Raw genomic sequence first — 19,992 nt, 5'->3', positions numbered from 1 at the left:
TTTCTTTTTTCTTAAGGCAGGCCTAATTTAACAAAAGGCCTATATTTTAGGTAGGATATTATTTATACCATAGGCCCATATCAGTTTTGAGAGCAATTTCCTCTTGAAGACATTAAACGTCAGTCGAGTCTCTGCACCATTTTGATTGGGCGGTTTTGGGCTAAAATACAGTACAAGAGAATGCTCCATTGGTATTAACAGGATATGTCATTGTTTTGGTCAGCAATCAGTTCTTGCCACCTTGAAAGCGGTCACGGTTACTTATGACTTGTACATTGTTCAATTGTTATTATGCTATTATCATTTGCCCCCCCCCCCCCCCCCCCATCCTCATCGACACTCACAGTGCACCACCCTCCATCCCGCACTGACCCAACATATCTGATCCCTTGACACGCTTGCTCAAGCGGCTCAAGCGGCGTCAGCAGTATCAACGTTGTGTTATTGTATTCCAAGTTTTGCATTATTCATATGTATGTACTTGCCAAATAAATGTTGTCATATCATAACCTTCGTCTCTTGTCCTTCGGTCAATAAGTGTGCTGATCACTCCTTTTTTCTGATTCCGCATGCCGGCCACTAATTCTAAGTTTTGTAGTACATGTAGCCTATATATTATATACTTGCCCAATAAAAGTTGCCATATCATCCGGCTTTGTCTCTTGTCCTTCGGTATCTCAGCGTGGGGGACACTCTCGAAAAGTTAGATTTATGCACTTACCAAACGACACTGCACCTTCCTCATCAAAATACCTCACGCCTGCGGACAGGGACGAAATAGCCCAGTCTGTACCGTAACTTAATTTGCATCCCGTTTCAATCACGAATAACACATCGTCAGCCTTTGTCTCTTGTCCTTCGGTCTCTCGGCGTGGGGGACACTCTCGAAAAGTGAGATTATTAAAAATAACTGTCGCTCAATGTGTGTATCTATGTGTCCCTGGAGTTCGAAGGATGTGACATTACAGAGCGTCCGATTTAGTCTCGTAGAGAGACGCGAATTATTCCAGGACATTCAAATTTGTGTTGTATCCTATCCTTACGATGTATATTATGGTTATCCCTACCGAGGTGCTAAAAGCCCTGTCTCTTTAGTATTGGATGAGGCATCCTGCAGACAGTCCGCTGTATGCTCTTGAGAGAGACACTGACACCCCATCTCTGCCCAGAGTAACCCGTGCTTAGAGTAACTGGTAAACCGCAATCGTCTGTTGAAGATGAAGCATTGCTGGTGTTTATTCATATCATCTCCTCGAACACCACTCGAGTACTTCTTGGGTGGTACCTGATACGAGACAACTAACTGAGCTGTAACTGACATGAAGTGCTGTTTGATAAGGGCACATGAGCTGTGTCCCTTTAGTTCGAAGGATGTGACACCTCACAGTGTCCAATGCAGCTCCTTGAGACAAAAAGACACTAATACATTCACAGGACTTTCAAACTGCTGTGAGCGTCCCTACAGCAGTATGGACAGTGAAGCGGACAACCCCATTGCTCCAGTGTTAGTCTTGGGGGTAACTGATTTGGCATTACCTGGTATGGGCAACTCGTCTTGCGAGGGTGCAGATCGTGTGTCCCTTGTACTTCGAAGGATGTGACATACGACGAGTGTCCAATGCAACTCCGCGCGAGAAAAAGACGCTAATACATTCCTAGGACATTTAAACTGCTGTGCTGGGGGCGTCCCTACAGAACAACGAATAGGAATAGCATGGGTGAAAACTCGATCTGTCTTCGATTTTTGGAACAACGCTGATAATCTGTAAATGTACTAGGACCCATCAACAGAATCTAAAAGCCGATCGCCGCATCTCGAAAACCTAAAAAAAATGGCCTCCACTCTTTGATCAAAATCACCTATTCATTTCATATAAAATATTTGCTATTTTCCTTTTTACCACCTCACTAAATTCCTCTAAAGTATAACATAGCGCAATTTGATTGAAAAATATTTAAAAACAAACAAATGTCAAGCCACCAAAGTTAGAGGGCCCCCATCAACATTTTCATCAGCAAATTCATCAACAGTTTACACTTTCCCCGATAGCAGACGATTTTAAATACCTGCACTTCAGTGGCGCCGGTGTGAATAAATCTACTTGTGTGAATGGTCAATGGCTCATAACGTCATGAAATAATTGCGTCACGAGGAAGGAAACAATGGGAATCACGTCCGACGTTGTAACTGTGGGTGCGGTGCGTCGTGAATGCAAGCTCGGCCAACGCGCGGCCCATCTGGAATGCGACAAACTGTACCGGAACCAGAATTGTCATGGGTCTGCACAAATTTTTTCAAATGGATATTTGAATTTTGTTTACACTTTATACATACCTAACCATTACACTCACTACGTTGTGTGAGTGATGAAATACATAAAGAATGTGTAACGATTACATGAAATCACAAAGTGACCGTGGCCGTACAGATCATGCAGGGTGCGCACCAATCCCTAGATCCTACCATTTAACGACAAAAACAACCAACGACGAAAAAAATCCAGTAAACATGTTTTCCCCTCCACTCAAAACCCCCGAAAGAACAGGCAAAGACATGAAGGAAACAAGACTTGCACATTCGTTTAAGAATCGGCTCTATGTATGTTCTCAAAAAGTTTCAATACATTTAATTTTTGCTTTCTAGAAAGTGTCGGAAACTGCTTCTTTTCAACGAATTTTTTTCATGTTTTCGTGAAAAACACTATTAAATACAGGATGTCCCAAAAGAAATGACTGCACTCTGTACTGTCACATTCCATGATTCATGTTCAAATTTAATATTTTCAGGAGCCTGTATGTCTCTTCTTTTCTCAGCGCAGGATTGCAAAGCCAGGAGTCCAGGACCTCGGCCTGTCGGTGTCTGGCTAGGTTTATTTTGAGCCGGCCATGGCCCATGCCAATCCACTGACTGACACTTGTGACAGTGACACTGACAGATGAGATTTCAGTGCCAGTGATGCATGTCGGGATTATGTCTGACTGGTTCTTTTTTCAGGATCTGGGTTGCCCGTACACAGAAGATGTTGATCCGTCCTGGATCACAGAGCTTATGTTCAAACCTGGAGAACAGAGAATGCGTCTTCTTCAGTGGCTTTTTGCGAGGTAAAGAATTTCAACTTGATTGAAGTGGTAGATGGCACTGCAATCCTGACGTTACAATCACAGCCAATCCAGATCTTGGAGAAAATTTTGTCTTGTGCAAGGGACGTGTCATCAAATTTGTCTGACGCATGACAAACTTTCTGAGCTTTTTTTGGCATTTGATGAGTTGGATACACTTCTTGAATCTTCCACAGGAGGGGAATTTGAAATATAAGGCTATTTTTATCATTATCTTGCAGGATTGACAGTCGACTCAACAACATGATTGAGGCACAATATTCATCCCATGAAGGAATCTCGGAATCGAGAATCAAAAGTATGAAGTCTTGAGTGCATGTTTATTTGCAATGTTTTTAATGATTAGTGATTGACATCTGACATGTCAGATGACCGGGGGGTGGAGGGCTGTCACTCCTGATGACATGTTTAGGGTGTTTGTTTCGGTCAGCGCAGCGAGACCCGGACAAGGGAAAATGGCCCCACCTCGTTCAATAAAGCCTAGCTATAAGCCGAGGGGATGATTTCAAAAGATACCTTCTGCACTAGGACAGAAATATTATTATACTGGCTATTCAAAGCAGCTTTATATGTTGTGTTTCAGGAATTCTGGTTGTTGCATCTACTTTGGGTTTGTGTCATAAGGACGACATCGACTTAATTCGGGTGAGTAAGGTCAAGCACACGCTGCTCATTGGAAACTTCCTATTCCCTTGGTGGGCCTCGTGCTGAACGGATGACTAGGTAAAGGCCTTACAAATGTCTTCATTGAAACTGCTATTATTCGGCTCAAACATTTCAATTCTCCACCATCGTGGGAAATCATTATCATGGCATTGATCTCGGCAACAGATACTCAACAGTACTGTTACATGTTTTCACAACCGTGCCCCTACGATATACATGTAGGTAGAAGAATTTACAATCTATATTTATAAGTGAGGATAGTCATTCACTTTATCTCTCGAATGTCCTGCCCTCAGACCTGTCTAAAGTATTTTCATCCCTGGAGATCTGTTATAAAATGTTTTCCTCTCATACTCAGGGTGTTGCATCAGTCTCCAAACAGACTGTGTTTATGGACCGCTTGCTAGACACAGTGTGCATCATGGACTCTGCTGCAGACCCACACACCAAAGCCATGCAGGACCCACGTGTTGTCAGGTAAGAATCGCACAACCCAGGCAGGTTTTGACATGCAAGAATCCCCCAAGTATGCCATGTATTATAATAAGAATGCCCTCCGCAAATATTGTCAGAATTGTTACTTGAAAAGGTAGGAAACAATGTTGATATTGTATCGTTCAACATTTCATCAGAGATTGTCGGTTCCTAGACTGCCAAATTGATAAGGAGGAGAAGTTACTTCTCATTGACAAATTCATTGACTTCTGAGCACACAAGGAGGATTGTGACATCACTTTTCCCCACCAAATTAAAAGTTGGTACCCACCAGGTCATGTACCCTCAATCAGTTGATGTGTTCCTTCTATCTTTCCAGTGATTCCATGTCCCTGAATGAACAGTTCATCAAAGATTGCCAGTTCATTGACTCACTGGCTGAGAAGGAGGATGTGACATCACTTTTTCCCGCCAAGTCGAATCTCTACCCACCTGACCTCGTCCGCATGATTGAGAAACAATGGAAGGAGAACGGCTACAAACCTGGAGATAAGAAGTAAGTACACGAGACACTTACTTTTTTTCTCTTGAAGGCCAATGTCAACGCAAACTCTCGTCCAGAACAGGCAGTGTTCATTCAATTTGACCTCATTAATCAGGACAAGAGGGGCTCTGTTGTACATTGTGATAGCATAAAATTTGCAACAGAATTGTTGTCTGCATGTCACTTTCAAACAGAAAAATCTGGAGAGAAAATGTTGAGATTGATGTGTGTTTTTTTGCAGCCTTCCGCTACCAGACATCAAACAGTTAGTGAAAGACGCCAACAGTGTTTCTCAGGATCTCGAACGAATGATTGAAATATTGGACCAATTGAAAAAGAAGGTGAGAAACTTGTTGATTTTATATCAATATCTGAATACCTTAAAATCTCTGTTTTACTGAAATGACCAAATGATCATCATATCTTCTGCATATGACATGCATTATATTGGCCATCTCAAGCCAAACTCTCATTTGTTGGCGGAGGGTAAAGAGTTCAGGTCAGTCCTGCTATCTGGTGGGAAGGATCTATACTACCCTAGGTTTTCATTCCCTTCCAGTTCCCCTACCCTACTGTTGACCCTCAAATGGATGAGAAAATGGGCCGGACGTTGAAACTCCTGCTGTCGGAACTATCGCAGTTGGTGACTGGCTTCTCGTATTGTTTTGAGAACGAGATGCATCATTGGTGTAACAAGTCTGCTCCTCAGCTCTCACAGCTCGGACCCGCGTTCAAGAGAGTCTGTGGCCTGCTCCAGATATTCACATCGGTAAGTTGTCAAATTAAAGGGGGACTATAGGTACGAGCCAGGTAGACCAGGTACTCTCTACCTATGATTCTATCAGGTCAGTGCATTAGCACTAGTCTTGCTTGTACAATATATGCAAGGGATATCTGGAAGACCTGGTTCCCTAAACCGTAATGTAATGCCTCCAAGAACCATGAACCTGTGACAGGTTATAGAAAGGAGGCCTAATCTGTTCATTTCTTACAGGTGCTACAAAGTCTCAGTACGGTGAGGGGAGGCTATGTTGCCATGTGTGGCAAAACCAGGGACGCTTTAAAGAATATGCCAACAGAAAAAAGTAACAATTTAGGTAAGGAGAGTTTTGACACTATGAATGTGCACAAAATGTTATCACTGATCACACAAATAGTGTGATTCAAACACATCGAATGAGTTGTGTCAATGACTTACTTTACATAACCCATTGGCACCCTCGAGCAGATTTGTACATCATTAAGAATGTTATGTTCATAATCTTACCTTAACCTCGTGTCTACTTTTGCAGCCAACATCAGCCAAGCCACGTGCGATACATTTCAAGATGTCATCAACATCCTTGACGAGACGATTATCAGAGGATCAGAAAGTTTGCCCTGAAAGGTCGTCAATTCAGCTGAACACTGCCATGAGTCCGGGGTCGAGTGAGAAACAGGCGTTTCTTTACTGTTTGACGAATTCTTAGGAATCGTTAAAACTGATAATAAAGGAATGGACAGTGACCTTTGAATATCTCTCTTTGAATATCAGTCATTTGAAAACTGTCATCATTGAATCTTCTCTTGAAATGAAGAGATGACATTATAAAGTGTTGTCAACCAAGGCAGTCACCGATGCCATGTCAACATGGTCACAGGACTAGGTTCTTGTATCACGAAATGTTGATATTTACATGTACTGTCTTGTGTAAATAGATTTGTATATAAACTTTGTATGTGCCAATAATCAGTGGTGATCAAAAATAAACATTTTCATTATGAATGACACTGTTGTTTCACTTTTTAGTTCAGGACTAAGGTAATCAACAATCTGGCATGCTAGTGGACGGATATCCGGATCCACTTCTAGTGACATATTGATCCGATTGAGAGGATGGCCTGCCATGTGCTGTCAAGCAAGTCATCCATCTTCACAATGCACGACATATACCTAGACGTAGGAGGTGTTATCCTCTAGAGACTAGGACCTGGATGTTCTCTAAATCCTCCATCAAGTTAAAGAAACGGTAGTGTCTCCGCATAAAGAAGAGATTGACACACTGTTATAAGAAAATAAACTTATTTATTCATCACATTTTAATCATAGTGGTACATGAAGTCGTTTATAAAAATAAGCTTGACCGTTTTTGTTCCGATTTCTGTCAACCATGCGATGCAGATTCAATGTCCTCCAAGGAGTAAAACATGTTAGGAAAGGATTTCTGTAACTCTCTATGGGACATATTAGAAACTATGAACAATAACATCAAAATGAGTACAAATACAAATAAATTACATGTTCATGGCACATTGGGGACTCCAGAAAGTGAACACAAGACTCAAATCTGAATGAGTGCCTCCCAACTAAATGTCTCTACCTGAGTGACAAACTCAATTCACCAAAATATCCTTGCTATGCTGTACATTGCTAATGCACTGCAGTACTTCTGATGCAATCGTTTAACAAATACTTTGCACACACAACACATTAATAGAGAGCTGGCTGCAACTTCGTAGCAGAGACCCCTATCAACCACTCAATGAATCTTAATCAGGCCCAATGGCTCCTGCATATCGTCTTACTTTATGTAAATTCAACCACTACCCTCAGCTGGCGCACCCTCTACAACTACCCCACTCGAGGCGGCTGCATCATAGTCATCCGTGCTAAACTCTTCCATGACCTTCATGCTGATACGACGTTGGAGACTCAGCCGACTCTTCACCGTTCGCCGCTGGTGTTTGTGCTTCCAAGACGCTTCGTATCCGACAAGCAGGCTTGTTAACTCGGCATTATGGGAGAATTCCGAAGCAGTTCGCCCTTCACCCTAGATGGACAGAAGATGGAAATAATGAGAAAAAATACAAACTAGCTATGCTAATTGTGTTCCGAATGTAACTCTGAATGGTTTCCTCCTTGTCTTCTCTACAAAACGAACGCTTCTCCAGATGCAGCACATATGGACAAATCTGTGCCATCGACACATTTGCCACCCTGTCCTACTTTTCTGATCTTGGAAACTCCAGGAGAGGCCTCACATTTTTTAACCAGTTCACAGTTTGAGCTTCAAGCACATACCCCCTGCTGTCTCACGACACAATGGGCCTTGGTCATTGTGTGTTGTCAACTGAAATATTTACCAGGGTGACTAGCATCGGGTCAATTCCGAGGTTGACCAGCTGTTTGACCACATCCATATTGTTCTCCTTCGCACTGAGATGGAGTGCCGACCAACCGCTGTCCAGCTGAGCGTTAATGTCGCAGCCCGCCTTGGCTAGGATGGCGATGACATCTCCGTGCGACTTGACGACTGCACAGTGGAGGGGGGTGTATCCACCAACCCCCCCTCGTGTCTCTTTGGCATCAAGCCAAGCACCAGCCTGAAATGTGTCAACGTAAAGTGGTGAATTATCATCATGTTTGTCAACCCATCAAGTGAAATCAATATCGATATGTCAAGCCCGAGGAAATCTTTTACGTTTAGGCTAATTAACTTTGTTTCACTCTGTGATTTCACACTCACCTCAATCAGCATCTTGACAATCGAAGAAAATCCCTTCTCCGCAGCGACATGGAGGGCAGTGAAGTCCGCTATAATGTCGTCACCGGTCTCATCATCATCCTGCGACAGCATCGCCTCTGCATTGACGTTACATCCTGCTTGAATGAGCTCCTCAACCATTTCCATCTCGCCACCTTTGACTGCCTGAATCAATGGTGTCATCAGTAAGTGTGTGCCGACATCAAAGTAGCACCCGGCCCCCATTAACGCGCGGAAAACACCAATGTTCCCCCTTGACACTGCCATGAAAAGAGCCGTTTCACCTGAAGAAGTAAAGTAGAGTCAGTTTTTAACAAATATCATAAATCCAGAAATATTCCCATCAATTTTCTTTCACAGTTTTTGTGAGACTACAATTTTTGCATACTTTTAATTGAGGCTTTTGACAACTTCGTAAAAGTCATTTCAATTAGGTTCTCATTTAACCGGCCACAAATTTTCTTGATATCTGCAATGCAAAAACGCAAAAATGCTTGATACAAATTGCTCGATTGACAATCTTTGCCTGACTGCTCACCTGCCGAGTTCTGTAGATTTGGGTCAGAATGACCCAGGAGGAACTGTGCCATATCATCATTTGAAGCGTTCCAGGCCGTGATATGAAGTGCTGTGACATTCTCAAGGTCATTGTTTGCCTCTAAACCACAGACTGCATTGAAATCACAACCAGCCTCCATAAGTTTCACTATAACGTCCTCATATCCCTTCCAGGCAGCGATATGAAGTGGGGTAGCATTCCGGAGTGTGAAATAGGATTTCACCCTTAAGTTTATATCGGCACCGCAATTGACAAGGTATGTCACAGTCTCAACCCTACCAAATGCAGCTGCGATATGCAGAGCACTCAACCCATTTATATCTAGATCATCAAGTTCACAACCGAATGTATTCACAAGTCTTAAGCAATCTGGATTCTCAGATTTGGCTATAGCTTGATGAGGGATCACCTCACCAATGAAATCTAATCCACTTTTCACATCAATCCCAGCCTGAATGAGAAGACGTAACAACGTTGGGCTCGGATGCATAGTCAGTGCGCCAGGGCCCCCAATATCTGCGCCATGTCTTAACAGCAGTTTAACCCTATTTTCATTTACAGAATCAGCTGCGTTCCTGAAAACCTCACACGCCACAGGTGTACCATCATCTGTGCGAGCACTCACATCGCAGCCGAGACGGATCAATTTCTTAAAGCACTCCAACGACTGATCTGCTGAGCCACGAGAGGCAAACCAAAGAGGTGACACATCGCGTGCGATACTGGATTCACCACTCGAGTATATCTCTGCGCCGAAATCGGCGAGTAGATCCACCATTTCTGTTTGTCCTTTATATGCAGCGTAATGAATCACGGTACCCTTCAGATAACGAGCGATCTCTCCGTTTGCCATGAGTTGGGCGCCGCGACGGATTAACACTTCAGCCGCACCCATTGCTTCAAAATAAAGAGCGAAATGGATCGGTGTTTCACCTCTTGTCGATTCAACGTTGATTTTGGCTCCAAACCTGAAATAACAAACCGATGCAATTCTTTCTCAATTGGTAAAGATGGCGGGATGATTTTTGCTATCATGGTCTCCTACCAGGCACTTACTCATTGCTTGTGACACTGGGCAGGACACTTTACTTTTAAAATTCTTACTTATTTTGAATAAGATTTCAGACCAAGATTTTTTGCACCTCATTGCAAGTTAACGAGTGGAAGCAAAAGACGTCATGAGAAACAGGAGTAGCTTGAGATAGACTCTCCATCTCTGGCCGAAGACGTCGGTAATTCTTATTGGTGACCAACCATAGAGGCACATGTAAACACACATAAAAAGATAACGCAACATTGACAATAATAACTGTAGATACCTCAAGAGATCTTTAACCTCTTGAACCTTGTTCAATTGGGCGGCCAGGTGCAGTGGCGTGAAGTCTCTCATGAACCGACCGTTTGGATCTGCCCCCTTCTCCAGCAGACGCCGCACCATCCTCACGTCTGAGTACTCGATGGCCAGAACGAGTGGTGTGAGTCTGTCCCGGTCTGCAACTCGGCCACTCTTCAGATTGACGTCTGCTCCGTGATCGATTAACATGTGAGCAACAACTTCATTGCCGTAAGTCAAGGCTGAATGGAGTGCTGTCAGACCTAGAGAGAGAAGAGTTGGGTCATTCTGTAGGCCATTTCACGATTGGTTGAAATTGGCTCGTAAAGTTAGTCAGTCTTTTGCTTCAAATTACTCTTCATGGTCAAGTGTTTTCTGATTTTGGCAAACTCGGTGTTCTAAGATATTTCATACTTTGACATTTTTGATGAGAGTATCTTTTGCAGGACAAACCTCGTCTGTGTATTGCAATGTGCATTTTCACTTCTGAACTTTGCTTCAAATGGCCACACTAAGTTCACCTTCATCATCTTGAATGTCAAGGTCACATCTCCTGGTATTGAGGAGAAGTCTTGTCGCCTGAATGAGTCCGTCTTCAGCTGTCCGCATCAGGGCCGTCATGTCATGGGTTTCGTCCTGTAAATTCACATCTGCGCCTGGAGAGAAATGGTAAAAATTGATAAGGAAATGCAATTCTACTTTCCTGTAGGGTTAAGTGTCTTTCTTGAGGAAATATAGATGGAACAACAGTGATCTGAGAGTTGCAGCGACAAACTTCTGATTATCAGCCTGGTGCACTAAAACATGTGAACTGAAAATCATGTTAACCTTTTTCGAGAAGGAACTTCATCAATTCGATGTTGGGACCTTCGACCGCCATCATTAGTGGAGTGATTCCCTCATTGGTCTGCGAATCCAGCGGCGTTCCAGCAACAGCCAGTATCTTGATCATGTCATTGCGATGATATCGTGAGACGTTATGCATGAGGGAGACATTAAGCTCTTCACCATCTGAAATTTAAAGCAAAGCGTATTAGTTTTCACTTGAACCTGATTCTTAAAGTTTTGCCAGAGGTTAGGACTTTTTGTCTTTGAGAGGGTAGAGGGGTTCAGAGAGATGACAAACTGTGTCTCTCGCGGCATCAAGTTATTTTGAGAGGATTTTTAATCGACCAAGTCACCAAGACAGGTCTTAATTACTTGATTCACCAAGAAAAGATCGGGAAATTCTCAGCAGATTTCTGTCCTTACCATTGAAGTTTATTTTGTGCCTGACGTCTGCTCCATACTTGATTAAAGCCTCCACAATCCTCGTCTGACCCAAGATGAGCGCGATATGTATCAGTGTGACCTCACGATGCAAATCACCATCCTTTTCTTCAAAAACAACTCGCTGATTCAACTGGATATTTGGATGCTGGATAAGCAGCAGAGCTATCTTTTCTAGTTCATGACTAATGGCATAGATCAACGGAGAAGAGGTCGAGCCATGAATACATTTATTGACACCAACGCGATCCTGCTTCAACAGAAACTCCACCATGTCTGTCCTTTTCAATATGACGGCACAAAGTAACGGTGTCAATCCAACGTTATTCTCTGCATTGATATCCGCATCATGTTTGAGAAGTAACTCCGCAATCTGGACGGAATTGTTTATCACAGCCAAATGAAGCGGACTCAAGTTTTCGTCTTTTTTCTTTTTCCAGCAAACGGTTGTCGGATTTGCATGATTCTTTAACAATATTTCTACACACTGCAGATGGCCTTTATGTACTGCAAAATGGAGAGGAGTTGCATCCCTCAAGGCATCTGCACCCTTCAAGAGCTTCCCCTTGTGGTTGACGGCAGATGCCACTGGCTCCACATCACAACCAGCTTCGCACAACGCAGCCACACAGGCTGATGAACCTTTCAGGACTGCGGCATGTAATGGGGTAAGACCTCCTGTAACCCTTTTCTCAACGCTGTAACCATTTCCTAATAGAATTTTCAAGACCTTTGAAGACCCATGTTTAGCTGCTGTGTAAAGAGCAGTAGCACCATTGTTAGCATAGACCTGTTTTATGATGTCCAGTTTGAGCAGGGTCGTCATCATAGCGTTGTTATCCACCATGGCAGTCAGATGTAACGGCGAGTAACCACCTAGAGTTTGCACGTTTAGGACAGCTTTGTCCAATAATAGGTCAAATGAGTCCACGTCATTGCGAAGTATTGCTATGTGTAGTGGCGTCAAGCCATTCAGGCTAGTACTAGAATCTATCAACAGGTGGGTCTCAGTGTCACAGCCGGCATTGAAGAGACATTCAAAGACTTCAGGCCTGCAGGCAAAGCTGACAGCCAAATGCAAACAGGATAGGTTGGTGTATTTGTTTGGTTTGTAGGCCATGTAGTTGACGTCTGCTCCTGCTTTGATGAGAAAGGTAACGACATCTAGGTTGCCCCTGGTGACTGCCAACTGGAGATATGACAGGCCTGTGCCCTGCGGAAGATAAGAACACAATATGAATGTTGTTAATTCAAGAATTTGCGATGTTTAAAAGGTTCCTTTGTTCAAGACTAGAAATTTGTAGATCAATTTGAGAATTTGTGATGTCTTTATGTTTCATGTTTCATACTTACTGGATGTGTGTAGTAAAGAGACTCATTCTTCCATTTTACTTTAACAGTTACTAAATCCTGTGACAGGATTGCAGCAGCGAGAGTGTCATCAGATGTCTTGTGTAAAGCAGCATCCAGATCACTAATGAATGCATCGAGAGAGAATGGAGGTCCGTCTTCAGCAGCCATGCTGGGTCAGTACCTGGAAGAGATGATAGAGGATAAAGTTTACTATTTGGCATCTTACTTAATCTAGACAAGTGAGCAATGATTTCATGACGTGTAATCATCCCCTCAAAGAAGTGAGGATAACAAAATCACAAAAATATACAGTGGAACCCTGGTAACACCACCACTCATGGGTCTAAGGTTGAATGGTCGCGTTACTGGGTAGGTCGCATTAGTGAAGTGTGAAAGCCCGGGGACAAAATGCATGATTAGGTTTTCCAGTGGTCTTGGTACCGGGGTGGTCGTGTTACCTGACTGGTCGTGTTACCCTGGACTATCGAAGATACCATACAGATGCCTGGTCAGGTGAATGAAAATTGAAAATACATGTATGAAAAAATGCTGCCAAAACTAATCTGCCAAGAAAACGCCTTCAAACTACCTCAACAAAGAAAGTAAACTGCCTAAGCTCCGTCCTATGCTTCTCCTTTGAACTTCATGTATCAACCATGTCAAGATCTGGGAGTGACATTTCGCAAAGCACGCAATATATCATGGTTGAAGGGCAGGTCACATTGCATTATCTTCAGCAATTTTGTCATTTGTTGACATTAGTGATGGTGTTGCAAAAATTACTTCCAATTCAAACTTAAGTCTTATAAACAGCTGAATAAGTATTAAAAGCAGTATCATAGAATATAAAATGACTTTATTTTGATAACTAATTAGTTGAATTAGGCAAAATTAAGCCATATAAATAAATATTTCAAGGTAGATTTAGTTCGACTACAAAAGTGTAGCGACATAACCGAAAATAGCAAAAAAATTAAATGTGGCAAATTTGCAGCTGATTTTTAGCAAATCTGTCCATTTTAAAACATCTTAAAGCAAAATATCTAGTGTAAAGGTAAAGGGCAAGTTTTAACGAATCCCTCAATACCAGTAATAACACTTTACAGTTTTAATTTCTTGTGACAATTGTGAATTAAAAGTGAAATTCTGATTTAGGTTTGAGTGCTGCCATCTGTTGGATATCAGTTAGACTAGCTAATTGGTTTCCCTGTCAGATTGGGTTTGCTAATTGGTTCAGCCAGTTGTTCTTCTGTTGCCCTTTTGGTGCTTTGTGGTGCCTTGTTGAAAATGAAAATAATTGTTTTAATAAAGAAGAAGGAGAAACTGTCTCACAGTGTCCCTCGGCCTTGCATAATTTTGAATAAACTGTCACTAACGAAATAATATCTTTTTGCATTGCAGGTCGAAGATGGTTCCATCCAAGAACATCCTCCTGTTGAGTTTCCTGTATTTTGTGCAAGGCATTCCATATGGCCTCCAATCTCGTTTTCTGCCAGTCTACCTCCGATCCAGCGGCATGTCGCTAACAAATCTGACATTTTTCAAACTCTTGTTGATACCTTGGTTATGTAAGGCTTTGTGGGCACCTTTTATTGACAAGTATGGGACCAAGCGTGAATGGTTAATCTGGAGTATGGCAGGGCTAGCCATGACGTGTGCTTTCGCATCCTACCTCTCCCAAGCAGAACTCATCGCCCTCAGTATCTTGTTATTCTTATTAAACTGCTTCACGGCGACACAGGACATCGCCGTTGACAGCATCGCTATTCAGATTCTCTCATCCAACCAACTCGGACAAGGCAATACGGCTCAAGTTGTGGGATACAAATTCGGTGCAATTATCGGAGGCGGCGTTCTATTATGGCTGGTGGACATTATTGGGTTGAAACTTTTATTTACGATGTTGACCTTGATTTATTTTCTCTCTGTTTTGTTTGTGTTCTCGTCACAGAGTTTAAAAGATGCAAGTGCCTTTACAAAGGCAAATTCTAATGCAGGACAAACAGAGAAAGATTCAGGAATGCAGGAAATGAAGGTGCTACAAGTGCAGGACATGTCATACTTTGGTATTCTTAGGGATGTCCTGAAACCACAGGGAACTAAATGGTTACTTGGATTCGTGCTCATCTATAAGTTAGGTGAGTTTAGACATTGTTGAGATCATCTTCTCTCCTCTATGTCTATCACAGACCTCATATGAGGTTTAGGCCTAAAGCATTTTTGTCACAGTTAATTCTGATACCTGTACTTCCTCATTGTATCCTGATATTGCTAGATTCGTTGTACGAGTGTGAAATATTACAAGTGGCACCAACTAATTGTCCATTCTTTTCTGTTTCTCCAGGTGAGCAGGGTGCCCTCAGTTCATTTCCACTCTACATGGTCGACCAGAACGTATCGTCTGCTGATATTGGGTTCTGGGTAGGAGTCCTCGGTCAGATCACGTCCATATTTGGCTCAGCTCTCGCTGGATTCCTCTTGTCCAAGTGCCAGTAAGTATTGGATATTTCAGTCATTAATCTTTAAAGTAGTGTGATTAAAATGGCAATGATGCATAGAGTTGCCTATAGGTAAATGCAGTAAAATCAAGATAGAAAGGTACATTTGAATGTTATTGGCTCAACAGGACATGTCAGCCTTTGTCCTCTGGGGGAAAATTGGTCTGAATCCAGCCTTCTCCTGCTCATTTTTCAGTGTTGCTGCACATTCGTTTCTGCAGCATCTCTTCCTCCTCCAGCTGATACCCCTGACTAGTATGTTTCTCCTTGTGTCATTCTGGAGACCCAGCTTCTTCTGTGAGTATCAAATTAGCTATGGTTAAGATTACAGATGTTACCAATTCTGGTGAACAAGACAATGAAAGACACCTCAACAGCCAGCCCAACAAATCCACTCCCTTGCTCAGTGAGAGTTAGAAAGTGCAATCTGTTGACTGGATTCAAATTCACTGGAGATTATATCTACAGCTTCACCATTGTCCATGATGATTGACTCTTCAGGACTGATGCTGTTCACATCCGATCTCGCAAGCTGGCCAATTTCCCTAAATTCTTATTAACTTCTTGTTATTTGTCTTCCAGTCCTCGGTGTCATCTGCATGAATGCTCTCCTCATAATCAGCGGCCTTGTCACCACGACGACCTTCACCTTCATGATGCAGTGCTCCCAGCATGCACCTGTCCAAATTCAAGGAACACACTACACGACACTAGCCACGTTAGAGGTTTTCGGAAAACTGACTTTTGCATCTTTATTAGGGCTATTAATAGATTTGTTTGGTTACAAAAGTATGTATCTATTTTTCATATTTATGTCTGTTGTCATTAATCCTTATTTGAAACAATGTCCAAACTTTTTAAAAGAAATTCATGAATTGAATACAAAATCTGATAATAAATCCAGGTGACAGGAGTTGAGCCTGCAAGAGGTACATTCCCAATCAGGTGCTGACTATTGATTGTGCATTATAAACATTGATTATTTAACATAAATACATTTATATGGGTTTGGTAGTCAATAAAATAGTCGTACTCTTCACTAGTGCAATCACTTGTTTCTCTAGTTACTGCTCAGTGGTGGAATTTATGCAGGTAGAGCATTGCCAGGTAGACTTGTTTGGGACAGGACTGGTTGTGACATTAGTGGGAGGACCAGTTTTGGACGTCTCCCATCTATTACAAGTTGGTTGTGCAATTGGCCAACAGACCGACCAGTTTAGGGTGTGCGGGACTGGTTTGACATTGGCAGTAGGACCTGTGTTCAGTCAAGGGGCATGGCAGAACTGGTTGTGACATTAGTGGGAGGACCAGTTTTGGACGTCTCCCATCTATTACAAGTTGGTTGTGCAATTGGCCAACAGACCGACCAGTTTAGGGTGTGCGGGACTGGTTTGACATTGGCGGTAGGACCTGTGTTCAGTCAAGGGGCATGGCAGAGCTGGTTGTGACATTAGTAGGAGGACCAGTTTTGGACATCCAGCATGTATTACAAGTTGGTTGTGCGATTGGCCAACAGACCGACCAGTTTAGGGTGTGCGGGACTGGTTTGACATTGGCGGTAGGTCTGCATGGTATGTTGGCTCTGACTCTGCTTGGCCAGGTCGTCGCCCAAGCATTCGCCCCCCCCCCCCCCACCCTTCTCGAAAATAAGCAATCTTTTTGATCCCTGCTCGAGCATCTGGGACCACATAACGCCATTGAATTCAGTTCAGCTGTGCCCAGGTGAGGCCACACACATTGAAAACCTGCCTCGTTGGTGCTGGATGGAAAGGGAATTTCGTCATCTCACAAACTTCTCATCTGTCTGTGTCTTTGTCTGTCTGGTGGTTTGTTTGTCTGGCAGTCTCGCTTTATTAAAACTACAAATTAGTATCAGCAGTGGCAAAAACCTGAACGAGACAATAACTGTAAAATCAGTCAGGAGCCGTTTGACCAAATGCTAGGTGTAACAATTTTCCATGTCCTGGGATAAAGTGTCGAGAATAAATGAATCTTCGGTGTTCATTGGCCGAGGTATTAGCTGACATGGGTCTCTATAGAACCACATCATAAACCGTCCCCATATAGTAGGGACGGATACTTTTCCCAGGAGGGACATTAAGACTGCTTCAACACCGTTTCGCACCCGTCCCTCTTTTAATGGTGTGAACTGGTGAATTTGATCAATCAAATTTACACCAATTAAACTCCCTGCTGCTGCAAGATAAATAATCCAGCGTTATTTGCTGCGTCTGTCACGACCCCCATCACCTTTCCATCACTTCTCAAGTTATCAGCCGCAGCCACACTGGCATGCAATGACAATATTAAAATAGAGGATTAAATGGACATTAATGCGCCAATTGTGCAAATTCCAATGACTTCGATTTTTCTTTTCAATTTACATTCAATGCGAAAATCAATGTCGTGAGCTGTGGGATTACAGATTATCATTTTAGTGAAAGTATAAATCCGCTTTTCGTCCCATTGTCAACGGTTTGGGGGTACTTGCATAATTATCATAATTTTGTCGTGACGTGGTACGTTAATCTGATGATGGGAAAGTCTTTTTCGTTGTCGTTGGAGACCTGGCCCACCGAAGTTGGGATAGGTTTTGAATCGAAAATTACGCTCCTCCTGTACGCAGCGGTTAAAACCTGTGATTGGCGAGGCTACACTCCTTCACAGTGGATGTCTGCAAGGTCGTATTTAGTAGATGAGATGAGTCTAATACTGTTTTCTGGAGGATGAATACTTGACCGACGCCTTTGCTTAGGGAGTGTAGGCCTACTGGATATAAATCAGACTGCCCAACATTACACTCCAGACGCAGTGGACTAGCCTCGTCCCGGATACGGCTCCCTAGAAGTAATGAGAAGAGATGAATGGTATGACGAAATGGACTGCCCCGGGAGTCTACCCGACATTGGGGAAACGTCACACTCCACGCACTGGCAACCTGCATGCACATACGGCATGAACACGCTGATGCATATTCTCAACAATTAAGAAGTTATTTCCAAGCAGAGGCACGTAACTTTATGAATTAACCATTGTTCAATTAATTAAGATTGATTCGCGATTGACTGAGGGGCGATTACAGGGAAGGGGTCGGGGTGGGGGGTTCGACCCCTTATCTAATTGGCCTGGTTTTCATGAAAGCCGCGCCGGTGCATGAGGTTTATGAAACTCAGCATGTAAATGGGGTTTCCATGAAAACCTTGCCGTGCGTGATTGATTTGCGCGGCGACCAATATGCACCACCAGCTAGCAGACGTTTGCAAAGATGACGTCACATCCTGTTGCCATTAACACCAAGTGGATTGCAAATTACCACAGTTATTATTTTTGTCATATAATGGTTATGCACGCAACATAGTTGTTCTGAAAGACGGTTTTTGCGGCCGATGTTGGTCACACGCGAAGAGTTTGAAGTCGATCAATGGCGTCGTCCGATGCCCTTTAATGTGTTTTTAAAGGATGATTAGGCGTATTTTGTCATTTGACTTTGAATATAATTGGGCCCAATTCCCAAATCATTATTCCAACCAGACACCTAACAAAGTTGGCAAATTGGCGTGAAATGGTGACTTTTGACGCTTGAAAGTTGGAAGAACCAGTTGGCGGACAGTAATCTAATGAGTTAAATACTGGAAAATCATTCGACGAGCCATTTCCGCTGGTCATCCGTTCCTAATATTAAGTGGTCGATCCCTTTTGCTGACGAAGCAACAATCCAAACTTGTGTCAGAAATTGGCGAAGATCTATAATTGGACCAACAGTAAATATACGTCAACGACCAGCGTACCCCTTTAACCGTCCAGGCACCAGTTGTTTTCAATATCCTCCGCCTCTCGATATAACGAAGAAGTATAAAAAGCCTGAAGCTTAGGATACTAACTGGTGTCATTTCGACATCATTTCTGGACGGATGTTGAAATCGAAGCCCGGCCCTGTGCACATCATCAATGCAATTTCAATCTCTCAGCAAAACCGAATATCATAATCACTTCGATTGTTGTTTTTCAATGTGATGTCTCTTTTGGCGCACGGAAATTACCCGAATGTTTGCTTAGCGACAACGCCGTTTCAGAGCTTAGAACACACTTCCATTGCAAATAGTGAATGCAAAATCAATTTGATTTCATGTTTGCGTGGAATTCCATTCTTCGGTACTATTGGTTCTCGGCCAGAGACTGCGATATATCGCATTGGTCCAGTTGGTGGTACATTATATGCCCGGGTTATGATGCTGATGACGTCGGAGCACCGATCAACTTTGCTGTGAAAACTTCTTCGCTTTCCTGAAGATTGGACCGGCCTAGTCGCCCGGAGTTCCAATTTGGAGTGACGCAATGGACTGCCCCGTACTTACGCCGCGCTCCCCTCTGCTGCCTTCGTGGGTCAGTTACTAGGAGTAACACTCCAAATCGCATGTCTGCACAGAGAACGGTGCAGAGCATCAATCACTTTCGATCGATTTCTTCCATAGAAATTAATAAACCCTCAGGCTTTGTCAGTCTAATCGGTGACGATTTTGGTTTGATGGCAAGACTCGGCCATTGAACGCTTAATTTCACCTGCTATAATAAACGGTAATAGTCCCGAAAACCATGGGGGGTCAGATTCTGTTTTGGTGGGTGTTTCTGTTGCGATGAAGAATCTGGTCCCCTAGACGGTGAATGAATTTCGCATTAGATTTGTCAAGATA

General features: G+C 43.0%; 3 protein-coding genes across 5 annotated transcripts; 2 read left to right on the top strand and 1 right to left on the bottom strand.

Moving 5' to 3' along the window:
* Window positions 1–2,299: 2,299 nt before the first annotated feature.
* Window positions 2,300–6,498, top strand: LOC135491341 (HAUS augmin-like complex subunit 7). 3 transcript variants are annotated; one of them, XM_064777136.1, is made up of 10 exons: window positions 2,300–2,360; window positions 2,996–3,102; window positions 3,342–3,418; window positions 3,704–3,765; window positions 4,145–4,263; window positions 4,601–4,777; window positions 5,007–5,106; window positions 5,325–5,534; window positions 5,760–5,862; window positions 6,058–6,498. In XM_064777136.1, exons 2-10 carry the CDS (start codon window positions 3,050–3,052, stop codon window positions 6,147–6,149), a joined length of 993 nt encoding a protein of 330 aa, XP_064633206.1. In that variant the 5' UTR covers window positions 2,300–2,360; window positions 2,996–3,049; the 3' UTR covers window positions 6,150–6,498. The 3 variants fall into 3 exon arrangements, with proteins under 3 accessions (XP_064633206.1, XP_064633205.1, XP_064633204.1); XM_064777135.1 differs by having other exon boundaries at window positions 2,306–2,439; XM_064777134.1 differs by lacking the exon at window positions 2,300–2,360 and adding an exon at window positions 2,451–2,599.
* Window positions 6,499–6,842: 344 nt separating this feature from the next.
* On the bottom strand, window positions 6,843–13,544 carry LOC135491333 (ankyrin-2-like). Its single transcript, XM_064777121.1, has 10 exons — window positions 13,393–13,544; window positions 12,804–12,984; window positions 11,433–12,663; window positions 11,010–11,192; window positions 10,703–10,837; window positions 10,168–10,444; window positions 8,828–9,816; window positions 8,272–8,573; window positions 7,889–8,128; window positions 6,843–7,575 (listed from the first exon to the last, which is right to left on the bottom strand). The coding sequence occupies exons 2-10, from the start codon at window positions 12,969–12,971 to the stop codon at window positions 7,342–7,344; spliced, it is 3,759 nt and encodes a 1,252-aa protein (XP_064633191.1). The 5' UTR covers window positions 12,972–12,984; window positions 13,393–13,544; the 3' UTR covers window positions 6,843–7,341.
* Window positions 13,545–13,758: 214 nt separating this feature from the next.
* LOC135491322 (major facilitator superfamily domain-containing protein 3-like) lies at window positions 13,759–16,310 on the top strand. The gene is made up of 5 exons (XM_064777101.1): window positions 13,759–13,857; window positions 14,205–14,941; window positions 15,148–15,295; window positions 15,498–15,598; window positions 15,884–16,310. The coding sequence occupies exons 2-5, from the start codon at window positions 14,212–14,214 to the stop codon at window positions 16,207–16,209; spliced, it is 1,305 nt and encodes a 434-aa protein (XP_064633171.1). The 5' UTR covers window positions 13,759–13,857; window positions 14,205–14,211; the 3' UTR covers window positions 16,210–16,310.
* Window positions 16,311–19,992: the final 3,682 nt, after the last annotated feature.

The sequence above is a fragment of the Lineus longissimus genome, chromosome 7 (assembly GCF_910592395.1).
Source record: "Lineus longissimus chromosome 7, tnLinLong1.2, whole genome shotgun sequence".
Lineage (NCBI taxonomy): Eukaryota > Metazoa > Nemertea > Pilidiophora > Heteronemertea > Lineidae > Lineus > Lineus longissimus.
The sequence above is the reverse complement of the archived record's forward strand: the minus strand, read 5'-3'. Positions and strand labels throughout refer to the sequence as shown.

Coding starts and splice junctions, on each gene's coding strand:
- LOC135491341 (XM_064777134.1), top strand. CDS start 2,510: ATGTTTTCCCCTCCACTCAAAACCCCCGAAAGAACAGGCAAAGACATG. Junction 4,264..4,600: donor CAGGACCCACGTGTTGTCAG/GTAAGAATCGCA, acceptor CTATCTTTCCAG/TGATTCCATGTCCCTGAATG. Junction 4,778..5,006: donor TACAAACCTGGAGATAAGAA/GTAAGTACACGA, acceptor GTTTTTTTGCAG/CCTTCCGCTACCAGACATCA.
- LOC135491322 (XM_064777101.1), top strand. CDS start 14,212: ATGGTTCCATCCAAGAACATCCTCCTGTTGAGTTTCCTGTATTTTGTG. Junction 15,296..15,497: donor TTCCTCTTGTCCAAGTGCCA/GTAAGTATTGGA, acceptor CTCATTTTTCAG/TGTTGCTGCACATTCGTTTC. Junction 15,599..15,883: donor CTGGAGACCCAGCTTCTTCT/GTGAGTATCAAA, acceptor TTTGTCTTCCAG/TCCTCGGTGTCATCTGCATG.
- LOC135491333 (XM_064777121.1), bottom strand. CDS start 12,971: ATGGCTGCTGAAGACGGACCTCCATTCTCTCTCGATGCATTCATTAGT. Junction 8,574..8,827: donor AAATCTACAGAACTCGGCAG/GTGAGCAGTCAG, acceptor TTACTTCTTCAG/GTGAAACGGCTCTTTTCATG. Junction 8,129..8,271: donor TTGTCAAGATGCTGATTGAG/GTGAGTGTGAAA, acceptor GACACATTTCAG/GCTGGTGCTTGGCTTGATGC.